General features: G+C 53.8%; 2 protein-coding genes across 7 annotated transcripts in view; both read left to right on the forward strand.

Moving 5' to 3' along the window:
- ZNF385A (zinc finger protein 385A) overlaps nt 1–10181 on the forward strand; it is a 19845-nt gene extending 9664 nt beyond the window's left edge. For 2 of the 4 annotated variants that reach the window (XM_021686730.2, XM_021686731.2), the window contains exons 3-8: nt 3856–3966; nt 5584–5746; nt 7627–7869; nt 8222–8391; nt 8599–8694; nt 8837–10181. In XM_021686730.2, coding sequence (XP_021542405.2) covers nt 3856–3966; nt 5584–5746; nt 7627–7869; nt 8222–8391; nt 8599–8694; nt 8837–9067 — 1014 coding nt within the window. In that variant the 3' untranslated portion in view covers nt 9068–10181. The remainder of the gene's footprint in view (nt 1–3855; nt 3967–5583; nt 5747–7626; nt 7870–8221; nt 8392–8598; nt 8695–8836) is intronic. The other 2 variants (XM_044915390.1, XM_021686732.2) reach the window with 2 other exon arrangements.
- A 2685-nt stretch (nt 10182–12866) lies between these two features.
- GPR84 (G protein-coupled receptor 84) lies at nt 12867–16518 on the forward strand. 3 transcript variants are annotated; one of them, XM_021686791.1, is made up of 3 exons: nt 12867–12929; nt 14498–14611; nt 15132–16518. In XM_021686791.1, the coding sequence occupies exon 3, from the start codon at nt 15137–15139 to the stop codon at nt 16319–16321; it is 1185 nt and encodes a 394-aa protein (XP_021542466.1). In that variant the 5' UTR covers nt 12867–12929; nt 14498–14611; nt 15132–15136; the 3' UTR covers nt 16322–16518. The 3 variants fall into 3 exon arrangements, with proteins under 3 accessions (XP_021542466.1, XP_021542467.1, XP_021542468.1); XM_021686792.1 differs by having other exon boundaries at nt 14539–14611; XM_021686793.1 differs by having other exon boundaries at nt 12926–12945; nt 14539–14611.
- The last annotated feature ends 8509 nt before the right edge of the window (nt 16519–25027 follow it).

The raw sequence follows: 25027 nt of genomic DNA on the forward strand, positions 1-25027 counted from the left end.
AGGGCAGCAAGTGCACGAAACATAAGCTCTTTGGGAACCTGGTTGTCCAGCAGGTGGCGGGCGAGGGGAGGAGGTGGGAAGAGGTTAGGGACGATGTCCCCAATCTGAGGTCGCTTCTGCTCTGGGCGCCCCCGAGCTCCACCGTTCAGAGGAGTCGCTGAGAGAGCAGTGCCTGACACCTAGGTGCCTGGGCTCGATTTCCCCTCCCTAGTAGGGGAAGTGACATGTAAAAAGGGCAAACGGGTCGTGTGCAGAGGGAAGAGGAGAAGGGTCGTCTGGGGACCTGGAAGAGAGGCTGTGAGCAAAGGAGCGAGGGCCAGAGCGGAGGGGATGGAAGAAAGGAGAAACGTCCGAGCTAGAGAAACAGAGTCGTCCATAGGATTGATGGGGACACTGGACCCAGCAAGGGTCCTTAGTGGAGGAAGCCGAGGTCACTTGGCCAATACCCGGTCGCCGGGCCGAGCGACCCCTCGCCAGGACAAGGTATACCCTGGAACGAGTATCTGGATACGGACTCCCCTCCTCTTTTCACCCTAGCCCCGCTTCATCTCTCGCTGGCTCCCTAGCCCCGCCCCCGTCCGCGGCCCGCCCTCGGCCCCGCCTCCGGGGCGGGCTCCAGTCCCGGCCGGCACCGCCTCCCCTTCTCGGGCCGGCCCGGCCGCACAGCCCGAGCCACCCGGGCAACGAGCGCCGCGTCCCCGGCCTGCCCGGCCCGGCCAGGCTCGGGTGCCCCGCCCGGGTCCACCGCCCCGGGCCATGGAGTCGCGGCCCCCGGGGTCCCGCAGGGTAAGCCACCCGGCCCCTCCTCTCTCCCTGGCTCCCGCCGCTGCCGCAGCGCCCCCCCACCCCATCCCCGCCCGCCCCTGGCGGGCGGGCTACCTCTCCTTTCGCTTGGTCCTCGGGTTATCTGGCCCATCCCCCATAACAGGCGCGGTCCCAACCAATCTCTGGATCCCAGCTGGCACCCCCAGACTACTGCCACCACACTGGATACCCCCACCTCTGCTTCTCAGATCCTTGGGAGTCCCCCAGATCTTCAGACTTCCCATCAGGACTTACATGTACCCTCAGATTACCACCCCGCTTAGATCCCTCATCCCATCCCGGCATCTCTCCCCTTCCCAGCATCCCTCCCCCACCAGCTTCCACCTGCTCTTTAGACACCCCCTAGCTCGCTCTCTTTCCTATTTCAGTTCTTCCTGTCCCTCAGGTCTTCCCATCCCTGAGATTCCACCCTCCTTCCCTTTTCACCTTTATGGGGGGGGGGATGGGGAGGAGGGGGAAGTGGGGTGGCCAAACAAGGGGCAGCGGTTTCCATCAGATAAAGGGCAATGGAAGGAAATATAATCATGCCCCCCCGCGTGTTCCTGATCTGGTTTCCTCCCTTCCCTCCCCCTTGCCCTTCCTGATTCATTTTGCCCCAGCTTCAGGGAGCGATTCCCCTTCATGTCTGCTGTTGGAGGGCAGGTGGGAGAGGAATGTTTTGTGGACCTTTCCAGGCAGTGTCTAGGCCAAAATCCCAGGGAAGGGGCTCTGGAGTGGAATGGGCTGTGGGAGATGTTGGCCTCCACCCCTCCCCAGAGAGCCCTCATCTAGGTCACTAGGGCCTCTTGACCTTGGCCTGGAGCAGCACTTCAGTGGCTCACATTCCACCTGCGCAGGGATTGGGCCCAGGAGCCTTCACCTTCAGCCTGGTGTCTCCTCAGTTCCTGGAGGAGAGGGTGGGAAGGACCCACCGCCCCAGGTTGGTGCCCTCTTCCCGGTGCCCCCCACCCCTAGTCGGTGTTTATGGACTTAAACCTGAGGAGGGGTGTGTACAAGAGAAAAGGCTCTCACCCCGGAGGAGGGACACAAGTGGGGCAGGGACCATTCTCCTGGGATGGATGTTGGGATGGTGAGCCCACAGGTCGTCCTCAGGGCACTCTGGGGAGCAGGCTGGGGCAGAGACAGAACTGGGGCCTCTGCTGTCCCCTCTCCATCCCACTCCTCTCTCCCTACTGCTGTCATCGACTTAGGTTTCCTGGCCCAGATTGGGTTTCTGTTTGGGCTGAATTCCATTCCCCACCCAGCATGTGAGGAAGCCCAGGGGCTGAGGAGAACCCTGGGGCAGGGGGCGGCGGGTTGTTGCTGGATAGGGAGGACTGACGCCTAGAGACTGGGAGCTGAGAGCAGTCGTCTGTCTCCCCTTTCTGATTAAAGCCTGTCTCCAACTTGGTCTGTCTTTCTTTCTGCCAAACACATCATACATCCACACAGATAAACACACAGCTGAAGATTACACAACCTGACCATTCATGGCGTTGGCAAAGCCCCCGACACAGAAATGTTGATACATAAATGATGTACACACAGCACATGACACTCCTTCACACTCCACCCATGCACAGATTGATCACAGCCTGCCGAGACACACAGTCACACCCATTCTTCCCTTGTTTGGCTTTTCTTTGAATAGGACCTGGGTTTCCAGGAGGTGAAAAGTGAGCTACTGAAAGGGGCTGCTTCCAGCCAAGGACAGACCAAGTGATGGGACACTTGTCAGTCAGACCAGTCATCTGAACTTGGTCATGACTCCTGCCTCTACTACTACCAAATGAGGCAGCCCATTTCACAGGGATCTAAAGTCCCCTTCCTGACATTACCCCCAACCAGCCAGTGAGACTACTGGGGAGAGCGAGGATATGTGGACTTTGCAGATTCCAACCACCTTCTTCCCCTTGCTTCATGTTCCTGTCTCTCACTGGTGTCTTACTGGGAACCATGAAGACCTGGGCACAGGAAAGGGACTCAGCTAAGGAGCTAAGGAACCCCAAGTCCCAGCAACCATTTTTTACTTGATCCTTCCACCTAGAAGACAAGGCTTCAACTTGAATTTGGTTCCGTCCTTATGAGAGGTCCCAGCCATCACTCAGTCCCCCTCAACCTCAGCTACATTCCAGTCTTGCCTCTCCCTGGCCACCCCCTGGAAGAGAGGAGGACTGTGCAGGGAGGCAGTTTTCATGCCTCTAGGCCCCTGACTTCATCCCCTGATAGCTAAAGGCCTCAGAGAGAAACTCCCATCGTCTCCCCTCCTCATGTGAACTCTTGGCAGGAGACTGCAAAGACATCTGCTGACCCAGGGTGGGGGCAGATACTGTTCCTAATCACGCCCAGCCCCACAGCCCTGCCCCAGAGAAAGAGTTCAGATCTCTCGGCTGCCTCAGGCCAACCCAGCTTCTTAGTTTCTCCCCACTAATTCCCCTTGATTCACTACAGCCACATACTCTCTCCTGAGTTCTATTACTACCTTTTAGACCTGCTGCCTTAAAGAGGTAGTCTAGGGAGTGTGTTAGGGCAACCCGGGGCCCAATGGGAAGCTGGGAATATCTGTCTCCTGGGACCAGAAGCTTGGCTTGGTAGACATCTTGCCCCAGAGTGGGGCCAAAAGAGTTCAAAGGCCTCAGCTGAAGGCCCTAGGATCTGGGGTGCTCTGGGACTTCCCATCAGTGGGCTTCTGGTGGACTGGCCTAACTGTAGGTCAAAAAGAGAGATGGATCATCAGGGTGTGATGAACTGAGACAGCAGTTCACATGCAAGTACCAGCTCTGCTATTAACTCATCGTGTGACCTTGGGCAAACCACTTCTACTTTCTGTCCGATGGGAGCATGGGGCCAGTTGATCCCTCAGGTCCCTTCAAGTGCTGTGAAGATTGGGCTGGGAGGGAATCAGGGGACTGAGGCTCAGAGCCCTCAAGCAAACTGAGGGATAGAGAGGAGGTTCTGGGGACTTGGGTCAACCCAGCTGCTACCAATGTGGGGGATGATGGACATGAGCTTGTGCTGGGGTTCCTGGCTCACCCCAGCCTGCCTCCGTAGATGGACCCTGTGCAGAAGGCTGTACTCTCCCACACTTTCGGGGGACCCTTGCTCAAGACCAAGCGGCCCATCATTTCCTGTAATGTCTGTCAGATCCGCTTCAATTCTCAGGTAAGAAGCCTAACTGCTCGAGTGATTGGGGCAGCAATAGCCAGGGGATCTCAGGGGAGGGCAGAGGCTGGGAGCTCTGGTGGGGGGCAAAGATTAAGGGGATATCGGAAAGAGCAAAGAATGGGGATGCTGCAGGAGGGGCAGGGGTGGATGGAAGGCACTTGAGAGGGAAGAGCTGTATATTTCAACATGAAGTAGGCCAGTCCTCTGGTTGACCCCTCCCTCCCTTGGCAACGGAGGCCTCCCTGGTTCAGAACTTCTTAGAACACAGATAGCCATCATGTCTGGGTGGGAGAGTGGCCTCTGGCCCACTAGTCCTTGGGCACTGGGCTGAGTTAGGTCATTGACTCCCCTGCAGAGCCTGTGCCCTCCATGGCCTCTGCTAAACTCCTCCCCTGGCCCACCCTGTTCACTCTAACCTCCTGGCTTCCTCCTCTGTCTACCCTTTCCCATGGGACTTTCCCATGGAGAGAAGCCACCCCAAACGCAGAACCTAGGTGTCAGGCCTCCCAGCTGTCCTCCCTCTGTGGCTCCCCTGGGACTTCTGTGTGGGTCTAGAGGGGACTTTGTGGGGTGCAAGTTCTGAGACTTTTGGAGAAAAACAGCACAGCCTCATTTTGCTGAGTAGGGGGAAATAAAGCATGTTCTGTTTCTCTACCCAGTCCACACACACACACACACACACACACACACACCATGATGCCAGGCTCCACACACCACTGCCCCACCCCTGGGCTGTCAATCTTCTTCTCCTGCCCATCCACACTTTTTATTTCTACTCTATCCCTGTCTGGGTGACCTTGTGGCTCCAGGATTGTATGTTCTTAGCAGGAGGTGCACATGGGAGTGGGGGTAGAGCCAGGACCAACCCCGCTTTAGGTCTTTCCTTTACCCTAATCCCAGGCATCCCCTCTCCCAACCCTGGCTCCACTCACTGGTGGAGGGTAGAGAACTAGAGGGGCAGGGGGCCAATAGTAGACAGCCCTCCCCTCTTTTGCCCTCCCCTTCCCTCCCCCACCAAGTGGCTCTGTTTTGACAGCTGTCTCTGCTGCTGTCTCTATCTCCAGAGCTGGGCTTGGGGCCAGGGTCCTCCAGGGTGTCCACAGAGGCTTCAGGAAAAATGAGAACCAGGGGTGAGTAGTCAGGATAGAGCCCAGACCTCAGAGCTCTTTGGAACTCCCAGCCTGAGTGTAGAAGGAGTGAAGGCTGGATCCCAGGGCCAGGAGACATAGGCAAAGAAGGCCAGGGGGCCAAGAGATTGCTGGCTGGATGAATTGCTAGGACCCTCCCATTTAGGATTCTATTATAGGTTGGGGTAACCCTCCCTCACCCAGAACTAGGTGAGAAGCCTGAGTCAGCAGCCAGGCCCTGCGTGTGGTGGTAGGGGGCCGCCTGGGCTAGGTGAGGATCCAGGTTTCCATCTACTCAAGCTTGAGAAGCTAGTCTGAACCCCAGGAATAACCAGCACTCCTTGGCATGGGGCTTTACATCTCACTGGTACAGTGAGAGATTCACTGCAGCCTGCTGAGACCACCCCAGGACCTGAAGGAGCTCTGTGGGGAGAATGGTCAGATGAAAGGTGATCTCAGATTCCATTTTCTTCCTTCATCCCTAAAGAGCCAGGCTGAGGCACACTACAAGGGTAATCGCCACGCCCGAAGAGTCAAAGGCATCGAGGCTGCCAAGACCCGAGGCAGGGAGCCTGGCGTCCGGGAACCTGGAGACCCAGCTCCCCCAGGCAGCACCCCCCAAAATGGGGATGGTGTGGCCCCCCGTCCAGGTGTGTCTGAATCCCCCCCCCCGCCACATTGTTCAACTGATCTTGTTTCCTCTGTTCTTTCCCCACTTCTTAGAATTCTCCTCTGCTTTCATCTCTCTCTTCCTCAGCCCCTACCCCACCCTGATCCAAGGTGAATCCTGGAGCCACGCACAGTGATACAAAATTTCCATCCTGTCACCCCCACTCCCACCCCAGCTCCTCTTGACAGAGTACCCACTGTCTGTCCTCCCCACTGCCCAGTGACTCAGAGAGGGGCTAGGGTGAGGCCACCTGGCAAACTTCCTCAAGAAAAAAGGAACCATCAAATCCAGGGAGAGCCTCCTTCATCTTGGGGAGAGGGGTAGGGAGGGAATCAGGACACCTCAGGGCCTGCCCACTGGGGTTCCCCTGAGGGAGGACTGAGAGCTCAGGAAACTCAAGCAACTCCCTGGGTGATCTTGGTTGATCTTTTGACCTCACTGGGCCAGAGTTTTCTTTCCTGGGAGTGAGACTTAAGATGTTTGAGGTCTTTTCCAGGTTCACAAAAAGCAGCTCTGAGATTCTTTCTCCCTCATGGCTGGTGGCCATCTTCAATCATACTCCCAAGAAATTGGAAGGAAGGAATATCAAGAAAGGAAGATATGAGCCACCCCCATCCTGGGATTACCACATCAGATAGCAGTCATGACCAACTCCAGAGAGACTGAATATCCCCATTTCCTCTTATCCTTGCCTGTCCTTTCTGTTCCACCCCAAGTAGAATGAGAACCAGGCATCTGCATCACCAGCTTGGGAACCAGGACCCCACTCTCAACACACACACACCCCTCAGGGAGGCACAGATAGGGCGGGCAGGTGAGCTGAGTTATAATTATGCTCTGGCTGCTTCTTAGCCTGATACCGTTTTTTAACTTGGCAACATCTCTGTAAAATGGGGATGATGATGATGGTGGTGGTGGTAGCTAGTATTTCTTGAATATCACTGTTCAAGGTGCTTTATGTATATCTCCTCATTTAATTAGTTCCAATGGTTTATCTCTAAGGAGATCATGATACGTGCCCTACTTTTATAAATCATGAAGCCCTGTCCAGATTGAGAGGTGAGTGTGCTATCTGGATTGAAATGGAGGTAATGGATGACAAAAATGAGTGAGAGAAATAAAGGGAAAGATCACAAAATGGACAAGCAGATGCACACCCGCAGGGGTCAGGAGGTCCCTTCTTAGCAGTGCCCCACCCCCACTGCCAGCCTCCCCATGACCCGGAAACTGGATCGGCCTCTGGAGCAAGAATGGGAGTGCTAGAGTTTCCCCTGTACAGAGGCCAGAACCCAGCGCTGAGGGCTGGGGCCTGTGCATCTTTAATCAAGCCATGAATTATAGAGCAGCCTGCATCCCTGTTCCCTCTCCGGTTCTGCTGTTTCTGTTTCCCTTCTGCCATGTCTGTAACTGTTTCTCCCAACCTCTCCTCGTGCTGCCTCTTCCCCTTCCTAAAGCTCTTTGGCATGCCTCCCTGGAGACTGGGCAGGACTCTGGGAAGGGGCTGGCCAGGCAGGAAGCCCAGGCTGGCTGGTAGGCCATTGAGGGGTGAATCCTTGTTCCATGCCTCTCCCCATGGCTAGGCTGGGTGCCAGCTTCACCCTGAAGAGGATGCTATTGGGGCTGGACCCCTCAACTATTCCCAGCTTCTGGAGAATGAGCCAGGCATTGGAGCCTCACACCCAGACTACAGCAGCTAGACCACATCTGGCTCTGGCCCAGGGCATGAGAGCATGCATGTTGTCACAGGGTGGGGACTCCTGGGCCCTTGCCCTCCAGGAAATGGGGGTGGGTTTCCTCCACATAAAGAATCTTCTCCAAAAACCATCTGGGGTGACCCCTATGTTTCTCCCCTAACAACAGTTTCCATGGAGAATGGACTGGGTCCAGCTCCAGGATCCCCAGAGAAACAGCCTGGCTCCCCATCCCCTCCCAGCATTCCGGAGACTGGTCAGGGTACAACCAAGGTTGAAGGGGGAACTCCAGCCCCAGCTTCCCTGCCTGGGGGCAGCAAGGAAGAGGAGGAAAAGGCCAAGCGGTTGCTCTACTGTGCTCTGTGCAAGGTGGCAGTGAACTCCCTGTCCCAGCTTGAGGCTCATAACAAAGGTATGGACTCTCCTACCCCCACCCCTACCCCTGTCCTCAGCCCACTCCTGCTCCCTACCTCCTAATTCCCCTAGTTTCCAACACACTGGACAGTCCAGGACTTATCAGCCTATCTCTCTCCCAAATCATCTCCCCCCTTCCTTAGCCACTTACTTCCTCAGTTTCCCCTCCACCTAACTTCTTCAACCTGTGACTCTCCCCAGACCCACCTTGTGTCTGGGGGCATCCCAAGGGGCTTGGAAAACCCCCACACTTGATGCTCCCCCATATTTTAATTGAGAGTGTATTTGTCACCTACTGGGCCTGGAAAATTTTTCCTCCACCCCTTACCTCTGCCCTCTCTGGGCTCCAGGTACTAAGCACAAGACAATTCTGGAGGCCCGAAGTGGGCTGGGCCCCATCAAAGCTTACCCTCGTCTGGGGCCTCCCACTCCTGGGGAACCAGAGGCCCCTGCCCAGGACCGAACCTTCCACTGTGAGATCTGCAATGTCAAGGTCAACTCGGAGGTCCAACTGAAACAGGTGGGTCCAAGGCCTTTCCCAGGAACTCTAGGGAGCTCTACTCACTAAGTGGGGAAGTGAACAGGGAGCTTGGGTGAGGGCGCTTCTTTCAGGGTCTGTCCTTGGTGCCACAGAAAGGGCGGAGCCAGGTGTTTGGGGTGTGCCTACCGGCTTGTCGGTTGCCCCTTTCCCCGTGGCTCACAGCCCCCTATCCACTCGCCCCCACAGCACATTTCCAGCCGGCGGCACCGAGACGGCGTGGCCGGGAAGCCCAACCCGCTACTGAGCCGTCACAAGAAGCCTAGGGGCTCCGGGGAGCTAGCGGTGAGGCCTGGGCGCTGGAGAATTCGGCCACGGGGAGACCGGAACTGGGAGGGGGAGGGGACGCGGGCTGGCCCGGGGAGAGGTGGGGTTTGTGGGCCGCAGAATGACTTCTCTCTTTCCCCGCCCCTCTCCCCCCCCGCAGGGCACGCTGACTTTCTCCAAGGAGCTGCCCAAGTCCCTGGCCGGTGGCCTGCTCCCCAGCCCCCTGGCGGTGGCTGCGGTGATGGCAGCGGCAGCAGGCTCCCCGCTGTCCCTGCGCCCGGCCCCAGCCGCACCTCTTCTCCAGGGACCGCCCATCACCCACCCTTTGCTCCACCCGGCCCCCGGGCCCATCCGAACTGCGCACGGACCCATCCTTTTCTCCCCCTACTGACCTGAACCCCAAACCCCCCCCCCTTCAACCCCCCCCCCCCACCTCCAGCCGGGACCCAGGCCTCCAGGCTCCAAGCCTGCCCCTACTCCCGGCACTCCCTGAATGATCTCTCTCCTTCCCCCCCACCCCGAGGTACGGGGTTCCAGGAAAGGGGAGGGGTAGCGGGGGAGGGGGGCTTCAGAAGGGGGGGAACACCCCAGATCTCAGGGAACCCCGCCCCCTGCCCTTCCCTCTCCCCTAGAAAAGGGGGGGCCGTCTCACCCCCGAGCCCCCTTGGAGACACCCCCCCTCCCAAAAGCCATGTCCATTCAGCCCTTCCCCCCCCAAACCTAGCACAAAACGGGGTTCACAAGCCATGGTCGGAGTCCGGGGGGCAGAAATGGATTTTCTTGGCAATAAGTGGACTCTGGGACTCCGGCCCCCTGTCTCCAAACTGAAGCGCTTCCGTGAACACCCCCGTCCTCCGCAGGGGGAGGGGAGCAGGCGGGATCCTGGGTCCCTCAAAAGCACTTTGGTTTTACCGCCTGCAACCTCACTGTGCCCGCCCCGCACCATGCCCCAGCCCCAGGTCTAGCTGGGCCCATCGCAGGGGGCAGCACTTGGGGGCATCTCTGGCACTTGGGTGGGACCAAGTAGATGCCCCTACAGACCCTTCCCTCACTTTCTTCCTCCCCAGTCTGGATTCCATTCTTTTCACCAGCACCCATCGCCCAAGGGGTACCGAGGGGGGCAAGGGGTGTCCAGTTCAAGCCCACCCCCGCCTCGCCTTCCGCAAAACTGTGAGCAAAAAGCAATAGAAGCCTCGCCCCCGCCCCTCCCCTTTCCGCAGGATTCGCTGAGTCTGTAGCCTCCCCCGTCCCAGCTCCTAGACCTCATGGCTGTCCCTCCCACCAAACACCTCGACTGCACAACTCGGGCGGGGGCGTGACCTCCCTCCCTCCTCTGTGGTTTCCGTATCGTCAGCCCTTACAGCAGCCGACCGGGAGGGGGACGGGCCCCCACTGGCCTTCCCGTCCCCATCAACTCTCAATGCTTGACGATGTAGCAACCCCGGCCCCCCACCCACGTCTTCGCTTTTCCCTCTCCCTGACAATAAAGTCTGGATTCGTTGCCCTCTGTCCCCCAGACTCAGACTCTCAATCTTGGCTCCCTGATATGGGAGCTATTCCAACGCGAGATGGATTTGTATGGTGAGGGGGACCGGCACACGGGAAAGGGGGCCAGGAGGAGGGGGACGGAAAGATCTCAGGCTTGTAGAAAGCGAGCAGAGGCTCCCAATCCCACTCACCCCCACTCCCGCCCGCCCAAATGTAAACTTGGCCCTGGGGAACCATTTCTGAGTCCAGGACTCGGATTGTAGACGCAGCTGTTGAGAATTCTCCGCAACTCCACCAGGCGGCGCCAACGACATGGAAAAGGAGTCCCCCTAAGTGTGTGTGTCACGATTCTGGGAAACAGGTCTAGATCCAGTCTCAGACAAAGGAAAGAATCCAGGCTTTTGTGCCTCTCTCTGGTGGGAAACCCACGCCAGCAACACGCAAGGAATGGAGAGAAGTCGGGGCAGGGACTAGGAATCTCAACTCCAGGCACTGCTGGGCCTCATATAAATAGTGACCTTGAGTTAGTCCTTCCCCTCTCTGGACCTCAGTTTCCCCGTATGCAAAATGAGCAGATTTGGGTCTCTTAAAAGTTCACTGAGACTTAATGTTCCAAGACTAAAGAACTGGGACTGTGCCATTTACAGATATGCAGATACACTAGAATACCTTCTCTTCTGGTCCCCTAAATGGTCTGTGGGACAGAGAAGCACACTCTGTTCAGCTGCCTCCCACATGATGTGGGGGAAGGCACTTCTCATTATCTCCAGAATTCAGTTCAACCACACACTCCCAAGAGCAGTATTGACTCTGTGACCCCGTCCCTCTAGCCCTGCTGAGTGGCAAGAAAGTAAAACAAAAAAGGCCAGACCAGAACCCAGCATCTCCCCGTGTCCCCCTGAATTGTATCCGCTTTGCTCACTTCCCCCTCTCCACCCACTTCACAGTTTTTCAGAGGAAAGGGGGAGGGAAGGTGAGATGATGATTGTTAAAGAGGAAGGAGAGGGAAATAGAGGCCTCCTGGGTTTGTCAATTATGAATTTGGGGGTAGGAGTTCACTGCGGGTTTAGAAATGGAACGCAACAAGGAGTTTGGGAATGGTTGGATTTTTGTTTTTCCTTTTTTCAGACCTAGCTCAAAAAAATGCAGAGACTGGAGATCCAGAATTCTGAGGAGCAAGAGTGGCCCTCTAGGAGAGAGGGTGGTGAAAAGCAGGGGCTGGGTCACATGTGGGGACAGAGATAGCAGCTAGAAGAAACTGGAGTGAGAGGGGCTGGGATACATACCTCCAACCTGGTTTAAAAAGGAATTCATGATATACCCCATTCCCTAAGCCTGCTGCTCTGACCATTCCCTATCTTACTGATGCAGAACACCACCATCCACTGGGAAAACTGGGAGTCATCCTAGTCGTCCCTCTTCCTAAAACTTCATCCAATGCATCATTAGATAAATACTATTTCTTTTTTTTTTTTTTAAGATTTTATTTATTTATTTGACAGCGAGAGACACAGTGAGAGAGGAAACACAAGCAGGGAGAGTGGGAGAGGGAGAAGCAGGCTTCCTGCGGAGCAGGGAGCCTGATGCGAGGCTCAATGTGGGGCTCAATGTGGGGCTAGATCCCAGGGCTCTGGGATCATGACCTGAGCTGAAGGCAGACACTTAACGACTGAGCCACCCAGGCGCCCCTAGATAAATACTATTTCACTTCTTAATGACCCATGCATCCTGATCGTTGCTCTCTATTCCCACAACCATTGCCCTAACCAGGACTGGCTACATAGTTTGTGGGCCCAGTGCAAATGAAAAAGCAGGGCCACTTGTTCAAAATGGATCTTAAGACAGTGTGGAGTGTTAAACCAACCCCAGCCCCATGTAAGTGTAGGGCCCTGTGTGATTACACATATGGCACGAAGCTAGTCCTGGCCCCAGCTCAGGCCCTTCCTCACTCTTGTCTGAACGGGTACCTCTTTACTGGTCTCTCTCACTTTTTTTTTTTTTTTAAAGATTTTATTTATTTGTCAGAGAGAGAGCATATAAGCAGGGGGAGCGGCAGGCAGAGGGAGAAGCAGGCTCCTCGATGAGCAGGGAACCCGATGCAGGGCCAACCTCAGGACCCTGGGATCATGACCTGAGCCCAAGACAGATGCTTAACCGACTGAGCCACCAGGGTGTCCCCAGTCTCTCTCACTTTTAGCCTGCATACTTTCACTCCTTACTCACAGCTACTAGAGTGCAAATTTTCCCATGGCCTTCCGGATAAAACCCCAGCTACTTAGCATGATACACAAGGACTTCCTCAATTACTGCCCTGCTCACTGTTGCTCCCTACCTCCCAGTCTTTGTTCACCTCTACCTAAACCCTGTGACACTATGCATCCTGTTCCCTTTACCTAGAATGTCTTTCTTCTTACCTCCTCCCAAAAAACTGTTCATCACTCAAAACCCCGCTCAGATATCTCTCTGTGAACCCTTTCCTGACCTCTTCCTTAGCAATCTCACTCCTTTTCTCTAAGCCCCTGATACGCTGTAGAGTCAGGGTCGGCAAATTTTTCTTGAACCACCAGATGGTAACCATTTTAGGTTGTGTTGGCCAAGAGGCAAAACTGAGGGAGGGAGGAAGTTGGGTAACTGGGTGATTTCTTTTTCAGTCTAGTATAAGACCATGACTTGAAGCCTGACTGTCCACCAGAAAGAAAAGACTGCTCTTCAAGTGAGTTGGAGTTCTTTCCACTGGAGTGAGAATTGAAGACTGGGAGATCCAAGTGAGTACTTTTTGTGGTAGGTGTAGGTACTTTTTTTTTTTTTTTAAAGATTTTATTTATTTGACAGAGAGAGATACAGTGAGAGAGGGAACACAAGCAGCGGGAGTGGGAGAGGGAGAAGCAGGCTTCCCGCGGAGCAGGGAGCCCGATGCGGGGCTTGATCCCAGGACCCTGGGATCATGACCTGAGCCGAAGGCAGACGCTTAACGACTGAGCCACCCAGGCGCTCCTAGGTGTAGGTACTTATATAACCATTTTAAAATGGAAAAAAACCTTCTTGTCTCATGGCCCATACGAAAACAGATGGGCATGGGCAAGGGATGGGGGTGCCTGGCTGGCTCAGTTGGTAGAGCATGCAACTCTTAATCTCAGGGGTCATTGGCTGAAGCCCCATGTTGGGCGTAGAGCCTACTTTAAAAAACAAAACAAGGGCGCCTGGGTGGCTCAGTCGGTTGCTCCTTTGCCTTCGGCTCGGGTTGTGGTCCCAGAGTCCCAGGATCAAGTCCTGAGTTGGGCTCCCTGCTCAGCGGGGAATCTGCTTCTCCCTCTGCCCTTCACCCCATTTGTGCTCTCTCTCTCTCTCAAATAAATAAAGTATTTAAAAGTAAATTAATTAATAAAAATAAAAAATAAAAAACAAAACAAAACTGATGGCGGCCCCAGATTTGGTCCATAAGCCAAAGTTTGCTGACCCCTACTTTAGAGAATCAATTAAATATGTATATATTTACATATCTTATATTTACATATCTATGTCCCCTGCTAGACTATGTGCAAGCCGATGTACATTACCTTCTTGTATCCCCAGTGTCTAGCTCAGAGTCCAGTGCATAGTAGGCACTCAACACGTGTTAGTTGAGTGAACAGATGAATGAATGTTTGAATAGTGGCCTGCGCCCCTGTGTGGAGTGAAGCCAGAATCCTGGATGCTTTTTTTCCCACCTTTCTTCATCTGGCTCCTTTTATCAGATGTGTTAGGGTATCACATGCCCCCCACCCCCGATTTGAACCATCTCTGAGTCCCAGAGAGAAAAAAGGCAGTGCTCCCTCCTAACAAACTCAAGGCTTCTAGGGTGTCCACAGCTGCTCCTGAAACTTGGTTTTCTCTTTGGTCCCTAGAGAAGTGGCCCAGATATTCTGATGGTCTGTCTCCATGTCTGGACAATTCTTGGCAATGAACTTATAAGTGTCCTGCTATGCAAAGAGGGGAAGGAAACAGAGCTTAGGTCTTTAGGAAGGAGTAAAACAGCCTTGGTGTTAGTAGCAAGGGATTTTCGACAGAGAGGCCCAGATTGCACTAGCCAAAGCAAAGGGAGGTAAGGGAGGAAGTTGGGTAACTGGGGGATTTCTTTTTTTTTTTTTTTTTTTTAAAGATTTTATTTATTTATTTGAGAGAGAGAGAAACAGCATGAGAGGGGATAGGGTCAGAGGGAGAAGCAGGCTCCCCGCTGAGCCGGGAGCCCGATGTGGGACTTGATCCCAGGACTCCGGGATCATGACCTGAGCCGAAGGCAGTCGCTTAACCAACTGAGCCACCTAGGCGCCCAACTGGGGGATTTCTTATTCAGTCTAGTATAAGACCATGTCTTGAAGCCTGACTGTCCACCAGAAAGAAAAGACTGCTCTTCAAGTGAGTTGGACTTCTTTCCACTGGAGTGAGAATTGAAGACTGGGAGACCCAGGTGAGTACTTTTTGTGGTGGGTGTACTTTTACTTTCTCTGTCTCCTCTTCTCCCAGGTGATAAAAATAGGAAAACAAAACAAAATACCTGAGGCCTGTGTGTGTGTAACAGACAAGGGCAGGGGGTCCTATAGTAGCATCCTGAATAGAGAGGGGGGACTCGGGTGGTCTTAGGGGAAAGGGAAAAGATTAGAAAGTCAGAGGGTGTTAGGGTTACTGAGAATATCTGGATGGATATTGAAGAGGCCTGGAGTTTGGAGTGGACAGACACTGAGAGATATTTAGATAAGAATTTGGGGAAATTAGAGACAATCTTTGAGAATGGGAAAGGACTAAGAGAGCCTAAGGAGAGGGTTGGGAATCTCAGGAAGGGTTGAGGATGCAGAGGCCTGGCAATGGCTCAGGAGGCTGGTGAGCTTCTAAAACAGTTCGGGTGTCCGGGGGCCCAGAGCTGTTCAAGAGATCTAAGTCCAAGGCCAGGTTCTGACTCCTTCTTCCCCTTACTCCTTCCGCCTCTTTAGCCTCCATGATGCAGAACAACTCCGTCACCAACTTCTCCTGCTACCATGAGTCTGTACTGGGCTATCGTTATGTTGCAGTTAGCTGGGGGGTGGTGGTAGCTGTGACAGGCACCGTGGGCAACGGGCTCACCCTGCTGACCTTGGCCGTCCAGCCCAAGCTCCGTACCCGCTTCAACCTGCTCATCGCCAACCTCACAGTGGCCGATCTGCTGTACTGCACCCTTCTCCAGCCCTTCTCTGTGGACACCTACCTCCACCTGCGGTGGCGCACTGGCGCCACCTTCTGCAGAGTCTTTGGGCTCCTCCTCTTTGCATCCAATGCTGTCTCCATCCTCACCCTCTGCCTTATTGCCCTGGCACGCTACCTCCTTATTGCCCACCCTATGCTCTTTCCCCAAGTTTTCAGTGCCAAGGGGATACTGCTGGCATTGGTGAGCACCTGGGTGGTGGGCGTGGGCAGCTTTGCCCCTCTCTGGCCTATCTATAACTTGGTGCCTGTAGTCTGCACCTGCAGTTTTGACCGCAGCCAAGGCCGGCCCTACACCACCATCCTCATGGGCATCTACTTTGTGCTGGGGCTCGGCAGTGTTGGCATCTTCTATTGCCTCATCCACCGCCAGGTGAAGCGAGCAGCACAGGCGCTGGATCAGTACAAGCAGTCAAGTGTCCAGTCCAACCATGAGGCTGGGACAGAGGCTATACCTGGTCATTTCCAGGAGCTGGACAACAAGCTGGCATCAGAAAGGCCCAGTGAGGGGATTTCGTCAGAGCCAGTTAGTTCTGCCACCACCCAGACCATGGAATGGGACTCATCAGAAGTGCGGAACCAGCGCAGCAGGGAGGTAGCTAAGCAGATGGCAGAGCAAAGCCATCCAGAAGCACCAGCCAAGACCAGGCCAACTACAAGAGCCCAAAGAACTCAGGAACCCCCATCAGAGTTTGGGAAGGTGACTCGGATGTGTTTTGCTGTGTTCCTCTGTTTTGCCCTCAGCTATATCCCCTTCTTGCTGCTCAACATCCTGGACGCCAACGCCACTGCTCCTCGTGTTGTCCACATGCTCGCTGCCAATCTCACCTGGCTCAATGGTTGCATCAACCCCGTGCTCTATGCAGCCATGAACCGTCAGTTCCGCCAAGCCTATGGCTCCCTCCTAAAACGAAGGCCCCAGAGTTTCTGTAGGCTCCATTAGAACTGTGTCCCCAGTCATCAGAATCCAAGACTGACTCCTCCAGAACTAAAATGGCCAGCTGGTAGGGAGTAGGTGAAAGTAAGACCTGTGGGCATTTTCACAGACAACTTTCCCCCCACCCTCAAACCAGGCTTCTCCCTCCCTTGATCAATGCTTCAGCTCTAGACTGCCCAAGGTGCATTATTATTAATAAATGAATTCTATCCTTTTAATGCTCAGGTGTGGTCTTTGGGGAATAATAGGTCAGGACTGGTTGCAGCTGGAACCTAACAGTTGAGAGTTTGCGGGGGACCTAGGTCGTAGCAGGGTTAGGAAGCAGTAGGCCTAGGACACAGCCTTCAACTGAGGGGTTTCCAAGTATAAAACATGAGTTGGTTTAAGAGGATCCCCCTGTCTTTTTGTTTAACTTCCCAGAAATGGCCCCTGCCCCTAACTACTGCTGCCAGGATCACCCCATCCACGCAAACAGTTTTATTGAACTCAGAAAAGTTTTGTAATCCAGCTTTGATAGCCACTCCAATGAGTCCAGCCCCCTGGCCCTTGCCCTATCCAAAGAGAATGGTCTTGGAAGAGGACTCCTTGCTCTGTGGAAATGAACTGAGCTAAGCTGAAGCAGTGGCAGACAGGGAGGGGTTCCAGCTACCCTAGCATTCACAATGGTCAGAGCTAAATCAGCTGAAGTCCTGGCCCCTCACTTTCCCCAGACTTGCCCTTGTCATCCTGGGTTATGAGAGCAGAACAGAGACTCTAGTTAAGAGAGTTCAGGGGTCCAGCTGAGGGGAGACCATATCATTCCCTTCCTCTAGGATGACCAACATCCTGTCAGCCCAGCCACGCACGTGTGAACTTAAAGAAAGTACCTGTGGCCACCAGGTGACGCTGGTTCTCTGTGTTTGCTTTTTGGTGTCCCTGTTGAGTACATAAGGTGTCAAAGGGACAGGGAGCCCACAGACCACCTCCCATCCAGCCAGCAACGGTGATGACCCAGAGATCCACACCTCTCTCTTTTCCCCAAAGCTTAGGGGAAAAAGTAATGAATTAGACATTTATTGTTCATGAGATATTTATTGTCTATTTAGTTGGGGTTGGGGGAGCAGGGTGGGCACTGTGCAGGCACTGAAATGTGAGAGTCATCATGACAGTAATGCTGCTCTGCCCAAATGCTATCCCCTCCCTGCTCCCGAGTCCATGGTTTGAGGGAAACAAAGTGAAGACCAGAGAGATTCAGACAAGGACAGAAACATGCAGAGTCGGGGTGGACAGATCAATGTCTTCACATTCAACACACTTCCAAGTCCCAGGAATCCTGTGTCCTAATCCAGAACATGTATTTCTGAGAGTTCTTCCACAAAAATCACAGCAGCCTAAACTGAGTCAAGTTCAGGCTGCTGAGGCAGGGGCCCAGACAGGTGGGGTGAACAGCAGAACCAATAAAGAACATTAGCCAGAGAGTGTAGAGACAAGGATTCCGGTCAAGGCCTTCTGATAATTAGCTCTGTGAATCTGAGCAGGATCCTGGACTATCTGGGCCACAGGTTTTATCATATGTACAAAGTTCGGGGTGCGGTGCAGTCTTACCATGTGCCCAGTGCTGTCCTAAACCCTATAAATATATTATTTCATGTAATTCTTACAAAATTTACCATGAAGTATTTATTATAATCACATTTCTACAAATGAAAAAATTGAAGCACAGAGAGGTCAAGTAGTTTGTCCAAAGTGGAAGAACTAATAAATGGTATGACCATGATTTGAGGGCAGAGTATCACTTCAGCCCACATGTCTAACCACCACAGGACAGCTGCCTTTCTAAAACTAGAATCAAGTTAACAGATAATCTCTAGAAGTCCTTCCTGCTTAGCCCTTCTTAGATTCTGAAAGTTGACAATTCTCTGAGGGGCTGTAAAAGGGTTCACTTTTCATAATCCTTGGAGGCAAGTAGAAAGGAGCAGCAATAGAGATTGAAGTTAGACCTAAGGGGGGACTTCCCAATTATCGATCACTGGAAAAAATGACTCACGGGACACAGGAGGAAACTCTGGAGTCTGAGACCAGAGAGGCCAGATCTTAGCAAGAAAACAACCCCCTCCCCTCTCACCCTCGACGGCCCACGCACACACACCCGCCTCTAATTTCGATAAAAACCTAGGAAAAAGCGGAAGAAAAGCAAGGTTCTCTCTCAGGCTTTCTCTTTCCTGTGCGTGTGCATGGCGCGTCTGTGTCCACGCACGAGGTCCCTCACGGTACGGCGCTCACGCGTGTCTCGGGGAAGTGTCTGTATTTGGGGGCCCTCGTGAGTGTGAGTCAGTGTCTCTCTCTCTTTGTCTCTTTATCTCTGTCAGCCTCCCGCGCGAGCCCGAGCTCTGTCGCTGACTTTCTGACGCTCTCTCTCACAGCTTCTCTTTGTCTCCATCTGTCCGTCTCTCCTGTAAGCTGTCTTCATCTCTTGTACCTCTGTTTTCGCCTTTTTTCCCCTAAACTCCTCTCTCCCTCCTCCCCACCTCCCCTCCCCGCTCTCCCCGCGTCCCCTCCCCAGTCCCCCGCCCCGGCCGTTCTTGCTCGCTCGCACGCTCTCTCTCTCTTTCGCTGTCTCTCACAGGCAGATTTATGGTCAGCCCAGGGCTTCTCATTGGTCAAACGCTGACAGCACTTGATTTAACGCCTCCTCTCATTGGCTGAGCTTGACAGACCGATTTACGAGTCACTCTACCATTGGCCAAACAGCCTTGGCCCTGATTTATGGCTCAGTGGCTGCGGGGAAGGGGGGGGCGCAGCTGGGGAGTGAGGATGCCCCTCCCCTCGCCAGCGCTTCCGTCTCCTTCTCCCCTGCTTTCTCCTCTTTCTCTCCCTCCCCTCAAGGAACCGCACTCACTGTACCTGTTCCTCAGCCCCCCTCCTCCCTTCTCTTTCATCCCTCGGGAGGAGAATTGGGGTGTGGTGGTGGGGGGGGGATCCGAAGCAGAGGATGGGAACTGGAGGGGTAAACATGGGTGGGGGAGATCTGAGGGGTAGGGGTGGGGTGACAGTAGAGTAGGGAGAGAAGACTGAAGAGGGAGAGAGAATGAACTGAAAAGCGAAGGCGAAACTGAGGGGATCAAAGGGGGTGACAGGAAAAAAGGAAGGCTGAGGAGAAAAGAGAGACTGAGGGACAGAAAGAAGGGGATCTGAGGAGAAGAAAGGAGAGACTGAAAAGACAGGGCGCCTTTGAAGGGGCAAATGGGCTGAAGCGGGGGAGATCCGAGAACTGGGAGACTTCTTTTCAAACCTCACTATCCAGACTGAGTAAGAGACAAATTTCCCTTCAGACAATGGCTCTGAAGAGGAAGAGGCTTAGAGGAGCAAAGGCGCAATAGAGAGGTCAGAGAGAGGGGCAGGGAAGGAGAACTGGAAAGTAATGGTGAAGAAAAGGGGGAGAAGGATGGAGAACTAATGGAGAAGACAGAACTAAGGTTGGGGGGGGGGGCGTGTAGTGAGAAAAGACTAATCCCCACAGGAACTACTGAGAGAAATAACGCCTACTCCTCCTGCGAAGACCCATAGGCGCCTGCATGGGGTCAAGTCCGGCGCCCCTCCTTTTCTCCCCCCCATGTTCTACTTCAAGGTTGCGGTGGATTCCCCTCTCTCTACACCTCACTCCTCCCCCTTGCCCACCTCCTCAGTTAAATTTATGAGTTCAGGGCTGGCCTTCAGGAATTAGGAATATTTATGCTTCTTTGAGAGTGAGGTTTGGAAGGTGATAAATAAGGGGCCATGGTGGGGGGTGCAGCTGGGGGCTCCTATTTTTAGCGTGACCACTTTCCCAAGGCCCCCACCCACCAGTTCCCTCTCATCCTGAGCCAGAGAAGGGATCCCTGCGGGAGGTGGGGAATGGGTTTCAGATATCAGGAAGGGGGTTTGACTACCCTGGAGAACCCCTCAGAGGACTGCAGATCTTTGCAGCAGAAAGGATTGAAGGCAGTTGGGGGAGGAACTTTCCAAGTATCCTGGCATTCTTATAGACCCTAGAGTGCAGTTACAGCATTTCTGCAGAAGATGGAGAGAAGTGGGGAGAAGCCAGTTTCCCCTCTGCCCCCCTAAGCTCAGTTGCTGAGAAATAGGGGAGAAGAGCCAGGAAATTCAGAGGCAGGTTTCTCTGGCATGTCACCTCCATCATAGGGAGAGGACGATTTGAAATCCCCCACCCCCCACAGACTACTACCTGGGTCCCTGGGAAAGGAGGCTAGGAATGTGGGGCTCAGGGCATCTCCTAGGAGTCTCAGCCTCCAACCTGTCCGCCCCCACTGCTGGCTGAGAATTAAAAACAGCCAGTAGTTCTTGATACTCCCTGCCCTGGGCCTCCAGGAAATGAGGGAGGGAGAGGATCTATCCCGTGATCCACATGCCTTCTCCAGCCCTCAGCTCCCAGAACCATGTGTTTGTGACCCCCACCCCAGTCAGAGGGCTTGCTCTGGGCTTGGGTAGGTAGTGAACAAAAATAGGGGTTAGTGGGATGGCGGGTGGGGGGGGGTTGTCTAAAGAGAAGAGAGAGAGCTGGAGAAGAGCTGCCCCCTCCCCACACACTGTGCCCTCCATTCACTATGGCTTTAGCAAGGACAGCCACAGCGCATGCATGCAAGCACACACACCAGACTCTGCTGCCTGGAGTGGGAGAAGGGAGGGAGAGAAGGGTCTAGACTGGCCCTTTAAGAGCCACTTAGGGTCAGAAAGCCTGGGCTACAGAGAGGGGAAAGGAGCTGATGTCAGAAGACGGATGGGCAGCAAGATGGGGATTGATGCTAATGGGGGAGTTAAAGCTAAGTACTCAGACACTCAGAGGGCAGAACTGCAGATCTGTCTTCCTTATGCTCACCCCCCCCACACACACACCAAACCAAGGCTGTAAATCTGCCTTCTCAATTGGGGGAAGGGGGAGCAAGGAAAAACGAGATGCTCTCTTCTCCCTTTTCCTGTTTTTTCCTTAACTTGTGCCATCCCCCACCCCAATTCCTTTGTCCTCTCCCAATCTATGACCCTTTTCCCCTAAAATTTCCAATTTTTTACTTTCCATCAGGAATTGAGGTAGTAATTTCAGCTTGTAGAAGGTCTCCTTCGCCAAATACCGGGTGGCAAAGGGTTGGTGGGATTGTGGTGAGAAGCCAGTAGGCTGGAAGCTCCCAGTTGCCTCAGTTTCTCTTCCTTCCACCCTCTTCTCACTTGGAGGTAACTCTAGCAGCCTTCTCCCAGGACAGTAAAGGCAGGATGTGGGATGTTGGGCGCCAGGAGTTGGAATGAGTGTGAGAGCTTCAGAGCGGGTTTGTGGAGCCCTCTGACACACTGAGATGCTAGAGGGGCTAGTGGGCCTCCAAGGGCAGGTAGGGAAGCTGCAGGAGCTGTCCACAGAAAGATATACAGTCTGGTTTCTCGGAAACTCCTGGATCATACTGTTCCTTTTCCTTGACCACATACCCTGCCTGCTGAGTAGAGACAATTTCGGGCCAATAGTCTTTTTATTTTAAGGGTAGGGTCCAGCTGCTCCTCATACCTCTCAGGAGGCAGTTGGGGATCTCAGGGAGGAAGGCCCTCTCAGAAGGGTTGGAGCTAGTAACCCTTGGGGAATTCCATGTCTTCCTTTACTTTCCAGTAAGTCTTTCAGTACCCATAATGACATTTCTCTCTCTCTACTGGCACTCAGGGCCTATTCTGAAGAAGTCCTTCTATATTAGAGGAAGTCCCTCTCCATTTCATCTGTCACAGTGCTAAACCTGAACTCCTTCCTAGTCCTGGAAACAACTGCTGCCTGATTGCTCCCTGGTTTCCAAATCCTCCTCAGTATCCGTAAGAGAAAGACCCTCTCTTCCCTCTTCCCAGGTTTTCCTTCAGAGGCCTAAAATCACTTCGAGGCCACCATCTCTCTGTTTCCTAAGTCTTCAGGGACTAGGAAGAGAGCAAAGTTGGAGTGAGAAAAGTTGGAGGTTGTGAGCCAGAGCCATTGGAACCCAGGCTTCCAGCCTCCCAGCATCTGGCCAATCACTCCCTCCCATCCCAGGGAAGTCAGCCATTGCCCTCAGCCCTGGTCTCTGGCTGCTTCTCTGTCCTGATGATAAATCCTGTCTTTGTCTCCCCCTCCAACCCAGGGCCCCAGGCGGCTGGGGGTCAGAGGCTGGGGGAGGGGTCAACATGGAGGGTGGAGTGGGGGGAGACACAAGGAAAGTGGGAGGAGAAGATGGACAGGAGCAGCTGGTGAGCAGGCACTGGGGGTGGGCAGCGAGGGGGTGGGGCCTCTTGATTCTACAGATCCTGACTGCACATTCCAGCAGGCCAGCATTCCCAGTAAGCAAGCCAGGATTCTTATGATGTGGAAGTACCTTGGGAATGACCCCAGGGAAATTAGAAATACTGGGAGATGGGGGTTGGTGTGGGGTGCCTCAAGGAAGGAAGCTGCTGGAAGAAATGGGTGAATGAGAATATTGTGAGACTCAAACTTATCCCCACCAGACCCCTACACAAATGTGCTGTGCACAAACACTGAGACAGACAGACATACACACATGCATGCACACATCCAGGATTTATGGCCCATCAGCATGAGGGAGCCCAGGAGAGCCAGCCTGCCCCTGGGCTGGCCCCTCCCCAGCTGCCTTCTCTTGCTGTGACTTTCCCATCTCCATCTCTCCATTCTTTTCTCTTCCCAGACTTGCTGCTCTTTACTTGTGTCAGTTTCTCTTACTCTCCCAGTTCATTACGCTGGCTTTCTGCTAACTCTCAGCCTCTGCCTCTTTGTCTTTCAGTCACTTTTTCTCTCTCACTGTGCTTCTCTTTCTATCTTACTCCCCTCTCTTCTATTTCCTTGGACCCTCCATCTGTCCTGACTCTGCTGCTCTTCAGCCCAAGAATCTCCCGGTACCTCAACTGCCACCCCAGAGCCTCAGAGTGATGGGAAGGAGAAAAGAGGCTCTGAATGAGGCCCTGCTTTGGTGGGAGGTCTGGGACCATAATGTGTTATGATATGGGATGGAATGGGGGACAGGAAAGCCAGATGACCAGGAGAGAAGCTCAACTAAGGGAAAAAAGATGAAAGGATGGAAGAGAGAAAAGACACAAAGAGCAAACACTAAGGAGAGGAGGGTAAAAACTAAAGGTTCCCTTTAAGTGTATTTTGGGTCAGTCTGAATGGGAGGAGCTGAGGGGCATCTCCTGAGTCATGGTGAGACCCAGATCCAGCAACAGGATCTGGAGACCCAGCCAGAGAAACAAAGATGTGATGTCCACCAGGCAGCCACAGTTCTGGGCTCTCTCGCCTACCTGAGTTCTCACAGACCTTTCTCCTCTGCAGACAGTCTTGGAGTGCTGGTTCCCTCCCCACCCACCTCCTCCTCCCCTAACACCTCCCCTCACCACCAGTGCAAATGACATCAGCTCTGACTGCCACTGTCCTCAGCCCTGCTGATGTACTCTCCCATGGGTGAAAGAGGCCAATCACCTCTGCCCCATCCATTCATTCTCCAGCCCAGGAGCTGGGGCTTATACACGCCAGCACCCCAGGATGGAGTAGGAGGTTGCTGTACCAGGAAGCCATCTGCAGGACACGGTGGAAAGAAAAGGGGAGCCTGGGGCACCAGGGGAAGGGAGAGGAGCTGGAGGGGGGCACTTGAGGAAGAGGGGCTGCAGCACTAAATCACCCTGTGGGGGGGCTTGCTCTGCCTGAGCTCAGTGGGGTGGGTAAAGGATAGATATTTGGGGAGGGGTAAAGAATGGGGAATCGCCACATCTGGCAGGCAGGTGTCTGGCACTGTTTTAGGCTGCAGTCCCTTTCCCATCCAAAGGGGAGGAAGGGGGGAGGGGAGGAGGGGCTTTCCAGGGTCTCCTGGGGAAGAGGGAAAAGCTTACAAACAGAGACCCAGAGGCCCAGAATCAGAGACCAATGGAGGGAGATAATCAGACCCTGCTCCCCAGTTTCTGCTTTAGTTAGTGCTGGAGAAGGTTTGCTCATAGTCCTGAAAGTAAATTGCTGGCCAAAGGACTGGATAGGCCAGGGCACCAGAGTTCCATTCCTTGTGGGAAACAGAGAAGGCAGGAAAAGTTCAAAGCAGGCCAGGCTGGGGAAACAAGCTCAGAGAATTTCAAGTTTGAGAACTGGTTAGAACTCCATTCTCTTGGGGCGCCTGGGTGGCTCAGTCGTTAAGCGTCTGCCTTCGGCTCAGGTTATGATCCCGGAGTCCTGGGATCGAGCCCCGCGTCCGGCTCACTGCTTGGCAGGAAGCCTGCTTCTCTCCCTCTCCCACTCCCCCTGCTTGTGTTCCCTCTCTCGCTGTGTCTCTGTCAAATAAATAAAATCTTAAAAAAAAAAAAAAAAAAAAGAACTCCATTCTCCACACTGTCACTGATCAGCAACACCCCCCAACTCTCACATTGACATGCCCTCCCCACCCAGGGTCAATGCTGGGTGATAAGTAGACAGTAAGGCTGGACACTGCTTCCCCCTCTCAGACAGGCAAAAACAAAGATACCTAGCCCTCATGCAGCCCCCTGTATCCCAACTTTCAATGCTGGACTACAGGGATGATAACCCAAGCATTTTCTTTTTTTTTCTACCTGCTGAGGGGGATTCCGGGCAGAGGTGCCCCACAGTTGCTGAGCTTAATTGCCAGGTTCTCATACAGCAGGAAAGACTGGACAACTCGGTTTCATGTCTTGATGCTGGAGAGGCTCTTCCCACTCCCATTACCT

Source organism: Neomonachus schauinslandi, chromosome 5 (genome assembly GCF_002201575.2).
Source record: "Neomonachus schauinslandi chromosome 5, ASM220157v2, whole genome shotgun sequence".
NCBI lineage: Eukaryota > Metazoa > Chordata > Mammalia > Carnivora > Phocidae > Neomonachus > Neomonachus schauinslandi.

What these genes read in the sequence shown, in the direction of transcription:
- GPR84 (XM_021686791.1), top strand. Translation starts at nt 15,137, where the DNA reads ATGATGCAGAACAACTCCGTCACCAACTTCTCCTGCTACCATGAGTCT.